Source organism: Dasypus novemcinctus, chromosome 17 (genome assembly GCF_030445035.2).
Source record: "Dasypus novemcinctus isolate mDasNov1 chromosome 17, mDasNov1.1.hap2, whole genome shotgun sequence".
Lineage (NCBI taxonomy): Eukaryota > Metazoa > Chordata > Mammalia > Cingulata > Dasypodidae > Dasypus > Dasypus novemcinctus.
Window position 1 is genome coordinate 93,827,147 of NC_080689.1, and position 6,020 is coordinate 93,833,166.

General features: G+C 56.2%; 1 protein-coding gene across 1 annotated transcript; it reads left to right on the forward strand.

Annotated features, from left to right (window-relative positions):
* Positions 1-1,451: 1,451 nt before the first annotated feature.
* Positions 1,452-1,811, forward strand: LOC105745040 (endogenous retrovirus group K member 18 Pro protein-like). Its single transcript, XM_012521008.1, has one exon. It carries the CDS (start codon positions 1,452-1,454, stop codon positions 1,809-1,811), a length of 360 nt encoding a protein of 119 aa, XP_012376462.1.
* Positions 1,812-6,020: the final 4,209 nt, after the last annotated feature.

Genomic DNA, 6,020 nt, shown 5'->3' on the forward strand with positions numbered 1-6,020 from the left:
AAGTTCCCGCCAGGGCACCAAGATGGCAAGCTTCCTCCTTCTTCTCCGCCTGAAAAGGGGACGTTCCCGCCAAGAGGGCAGGCGGGCGGAAATTCCAGCTCCCTATACCTGCCCCTTCCTGTCGTGGTGCCATCTTGGAGTGACCCAGAGGGCAGGCCACCGCCATCTTATAAGCCACCGGAAGTGCCGCGGCTGCCATTTTGTAGTCCGCCGGAAGGAGGGCCAACGCCATCTTGGGGACAGGCTGAAACGTCACCGGAAGTGCCGTGGCCACCATTTTGTGGTTCACCGGAAGGAGGGCTAGCGCCATCTTGGGGGCACGCAGAGGCAGCAAGGCCGCTGGCACCATCCTGGGTAGACACCGATACTTGGACAGACTCTGGGAACCCACTGCGCCATGCCGGCTCATGGCGCCACCGCCTCTCCCTTGAGAGCACCCTAGTCCCACAAGCTGGGGCCAGCCTCAGTGCACTCCATGCACTCCGCACCTCTATCCGCTGAATACCAACCCAACAGCACAACGCCCGCAAGAATGGTATCCCTTCACTCCTGACGAAATCAAGAAACTCCGGCGTGCAGTGAAAGAAGACGGCCTCGGTAGCCCTTATGCTCAGCAACTCTTAGAAGAGCTCGGCACACAGGCAGCCATCCCATACGATTGGGTTTCTCTAGGCCGTGCCATTCTAACCCCAGGGCAGTTCATTGAATGGAGAGCACACTTTCAAGCTGAAGCAGAAAGGCGTATGGCCGAAAATACTAGAGCTGGCATTCAAGACCCCACAGAGGCCTACACCGGTACCGGACGATTCACTGACCCCGCTCGTTACCAAAATGCCCCGCCCGGGTTTTGGCTTTGGCTCCGAGAAGTTGCCCTCCGTGCCTTCCGCAGCGCCGCCACCTCTCGGCCTCAGAAATTCACTCAACTGACACAGGGCAAGGATGAAGAGTTCTCTACCTTCATCTCAAGAGTTGCTGAAGCCTGCAAGTGTAAAGTTGTCGGAGAGCAAGCCCAACTAGCTCTCGCCAGAGAGCTCATCTTAGAAGGAGTGAACGAGGTTTGCAGACAGGTCATCCTCACCATGAGAGACAAGGGGGTGCACGATTGGGTCCTAGCCTGTCGCAACCTTGATCCACAAGCCACCTCTCTAGCCAAGGCTATAGCTACAGCCCTCGCCATTTCCTCTGACTGTTTCAAATGTGGAGAGACAGGTCACTTCGCCCAAGAATGCCCTCACGCTCGGCCCACCGTGCTGCCCCATGCGACCACTGTCCCGGCTATTCCACCTCGCCACCGAGGACCACCTACCCCCGTGCCCCAGGTGCGGAAAAGGGTACCATTGGGCTCGTGACTGCCGCTCAACCAATGCCAACCAGCCGCCTTTAAACACCTCCCGTGGCAGGCCTCAGCCCTGCACTCAAGAGGCCAAAATGTCACGCCCGCCTCAACCGTGATGTGGACTGTTCCCATTAGAGGGACAAAGCCCCTCATAGAGCTTAAAATAGAAGGCCAATGGCTAGAAGGTTTACTCGACTCCGGAGCAGAAATCTCCTGCATCCCGTTCGAAATTGCTGCCTTCAACCACTGGGCCCTTGAGCAAGGGCCGCAAGTCATTGGAGCCATGGGCTCCTCTGACTCCTGGAGGTGCGCCACTGCCATCAAATGGGAAGACAGAGAAGGTCTCCATGGCTGCTTCCGCCCCCTCATACTCTCCACCATCTCAAACATTCTCTGGGGCCGAGACATCCTCGAACAGACGGGAGCAATCCTCACCACGGCAGCCTCCACAGTCCAAAATTTCCCCCAATACTAAGTGCCACTGTTCGTTTTACACCGCCTGAACCCGTTCCTCTACAATGGGACACAGAGGAACCCATCTGGGTTGAACAGTGGCCTCTTCCGTCCCATAGACTGAGGGCTCTTGAGACCCTCATTCAAGAACAATTGCAAGCAGGACACATTGAACCTTCCACCAATCCATACAACTCACCTGTTTTTGTCATCCTAAAGAAGAACAATGGAAAGTACCACCTCCTCCATGATCTGCGGGAAATCAACAAGCACATCAAGCCAATGGGCTCACCGCAACCAGGGTGCCCGCACCCCACCACAGTTCCTCAGTATATGCATGCCCAACCATCGACATCAAAGACTGCTTTTTCTCTATTCCTCTCCACCCAAATGACTGCCCGCGGTTTGCCTTCACCGTGCCACGGACAAAGCACCAAGGAGCAGCGCAGCGCTACCAATGGAGAGTGCTTCTGCAAAGGATGCGCAACAGCCCTGCCATCTGTCAGCTCTATGTCGACCGTGCTGTTGCTCCGTTGCGCAAACAGGCATTTATGGACGATTTGCTCGTTGCCCACCAAGACGCTCAAGAACTACAAAGTGTCCTTCAAGACCTTCTTTGTCTCCTCGCCCAAATCGGTTTGGCTGTCCAGCCGGACAAGGTTCGTCTTCAACCGCCTTTTAACTTCCTGGGATTCCGCTTCCATCACACCATCACTCCGTTAGCACCAGAGCTAACCATCCCACCAAAACTTTCGCTCGCTGAGCTGCAGCAATTATGCAGGCAAATCAACTGGCTGCGGTCTGCGCTCCCCATCACCACCGCCCAGCTACAACCCCTCTTCTCACTCCTGCAGACTAAGGGCCAGCCTCCAGAAGCCGTTGCCCAGAAAATCGTCATCACCCCGGCGGACCGAGCAGCTGTACAAGCCGTTAATGAAGCGCTCAAAACCTGTAGACTCGAGCACCATGATCCTAGCAAATCCATTCAAGCTCTTGTCCTCCCTACATGAGGGACGCCCACCGGACTCCTCTGGCAAGACGGGCCACTACTCTGGCTTCACATGGCAAAGAGCAAGCTCCCAAAAATTTTCCCGTTCACTCAGGCATGGATCGCTCTCGCCACCGACCTGGTCTACCAAAGTATGCACACCTATGGCATCCAACCCGCTCGAATAATCTGGCCCTTCGACACCAAGGCCACCAACAACTTGCTCCAGCATGATGCAGACATGCAAGTCCTCACAGAAGTGTTCAGAGGTTCCTTTGACAACCATTACCCGCATCACCGGCTCCTGCAAGGCATCACTCAACTGCCCTTCTCCCCTTGCTTCCATCCACTTCCCACACAGAAGCCTATTCCTCATGCTGTCACCATCTTCACTGACGCCTCCAAGACCAGCTATGCTGCCATCATTTACACTCCCTCAGCTGGGAAGCTGCGGATTCTTCTGTTCACCAGCGCGTTCTCCGTCCAAGTAGGAGAATTGCTCACTGTTGCTGTTGCATTACACGCGTATGTGGACCAACCCTTGAACACCTTCATAGACAGTTTGTACACCCTACAAGCATGTCGTGCCCTGCCTCTCACCACCTTTTTCCCAACAGACTCACCCATTGACAAGGCGCTCGAGTTCCTTCAGCGTCAACTAGAATCTAGATGTCATCCATGGTTCATCTCACACATCAGAAGCCACTCTGGCCTCCCAGGCCCACTGACCACCGGAAATGAAATGGTCGACCAAGCTGTAAAACCTTCCACCACTGCCGCTCTCGCCAGCCACACAGCGCCTCAGCCTCCCAACCCTGGAGATACTATCAACCAAGCCAAACTTCTGCATGTGCAGTTCCACTTCTCTGCGTGCTCCATTCACCGGCTCTTTCCAGACCTGCCTATAGAGACTTGTAAGCATCTAGTACGCTCCTGCCGCACCTGTGCTCCTCTCCTGCCCCTCGGGCCTCTTCAGCCACAAGGAGTCAACCCCCACAGCCTCCGCCCCAACTCCAGATGGCAAATGGACGTCACACACATCAATTCCTTCGGACGGCTCAAATTTGAGCAAGTCGCTGTTGACACATTCTCGCACATGTGCTACGCCGTGCCCTTGCCTGGAGAAACAGCAAAGCACGCCATCCAAGCTCTGTGCCAAGCCATTCTCTTCATGGGAGTGCCCTGGGACCTCAAAACAGACAACGGCCCTGCCTACCGAAGTGCTGCCTTCACGGCCTTCCTGCAGCTCTACAAGATCACCCGTCACTTCGGCATCCCACACAACCCGCAAGGACAAGGCATCGTCGAGCGTGTCAACCAGCAACTCAAGCTCTTAATCCACAAAGAAAGACAGGAAAATCCCTTAAAGACGCCAGGAGACGTCATCACATCCTGCCTTATCCATCTTAATCTCCTCTCTTTTGATGAGAAGGGGCTATCTCCAATCCATAAGCACTGGGGCCCCTCATACCACCCACCCAAGCCCCCCTAGTTCGCTGGAAAGACCCCAAAACTAACACTTGGCAGGGGCCAGCCCCCCTCCTTGCCCAAGGGAGAGGTTTTGCTTGTGTCTTTCCAGATTCTGAGCCACAGCCTCTTTGGATCCCGGGACGCCTCGTCCAGCCGGTCACTGATCAAACACCAGAGAGCCCACCACCAGCGGACGAACCTACTCCACCTGTACAAGAAGAGAGCAATGGCAATAGAGCAGAAGACTGAAGCTAGCCTGTATCTAGTCCTTCTCCTCCTCATTCCTCTTCTCCTGCCTACCTTTTCCAACCCCACGCACCAACCCTTCAACTGGACATTGTACCTCTGGCAGCAGGAAGAGCTCCTCGCTGAAAATATCACCACAAGTGCTCCTTCCTTCACAGTGCACATATGCAACCTCGCCAATCTTCCTGTCGCCGGTGGTGGCTCCCTTCGAGACATCACACACATGGCTCACCGGTGCTGGTACAGCAACTTACAGGCCTTAACAGCCCCTGTAATAAAGCAGTCTCAGGCTTCTATATTTGCCCTTCCTCGGCCAAGGGCTGCTATGACCCTGCACACTATTACTGCCTGTGGCGGCTTGCTCGGTCGGTAGAGGTGGGGTCTGGCTGCAGACGAGGGGTCGGTCCAGCTCAGGACGAGGGGTCGGTCCCGCTTGGGATGAGGGATCGGTCCCACTTGGGACGAGGGGTCGGTCCGGCAGCAGACGAGGGGTCGGTCTCACAGGGGTTGCGCGGTTCGGCTGACGGGGTCGCCCGGCAAAGCTGGCGACGAGGGGGTCGCCCGGAGAAGCAGGCGATGAACTGGGGACAAGGGAGGCCAGGCCCTTGTCGGGGGCTCTCAGGACTGGAGGGCGCACGGCAGAAGAACTACCACGGAGACAAGGTAAACACGCAAGTCCACTTTATTGAGGGAGAGGCAACAGTTTTATAGGGGCTAGGGAAGGCTGATTGGTTGAAGCCACACCCTGTTCTGATTGGTTGCCGGAGAAAGGTCAGTGGGCGGTACTGGACAGGGGAGGGGTGGTGATAGGGATTGGCTGTTGCTGTTGCTGGGGAAAGTGGCAGGGTTTAGTGATTGGCGGCTGCTGTTGCTGGGGTAGAGGGCAGACTTGAGTTTCCCGCCCATGCCTGGCTGTTGCTGCTGTTGGGGAGAGGGAAAAGGGCAGACTGGATTTTTCCGCCCTGCGCCTGTGCAGGGAGAAAGAAGAAGAAGGGTGCCGCCCCACAAGGCATCGTGTGGTGCCATCCGGGAGGAGGGGCGGCCGCCGAAGCATGGCTGCCGAGAAGGGGAGACCTGAGGGCACTCTGTGCCCATGCCGAGCTTCCATCAGAGGTGGCAGTGGGCCCGACCAACCACCCTATTATGGGTGCAGCAGTTTGGAATAGGCCTACCGTGGCCGCTGCCCCTCGCCAGGCCAGCAAACCACACTTCAGCCAGAGGGGTGACTGCAACTGCCCCTCCTGGGGGTGCAAAACCATGGCCTACGGGTGGTCGGGAGCTCCCAATAGGGACCCCTACCTCTCCCTTTCCTTTAAGAATGAGAAGAACAGCAAACCCTACTGGAGCAGCATTATGCTCACTGTCAAAAACCCTGAAGATGAAGCCTGGCTAGACGGTCGCACCTGGGGAGCCCGACTTTACATGAGCGGCTACCACTACGGTGCCTTCTTCATTGTACAAAAATTTTCAAATCCCACCCGTTCCACCCCAGTGGGCCCAAATCAAGTTCTCAATCCTCCACAGGCA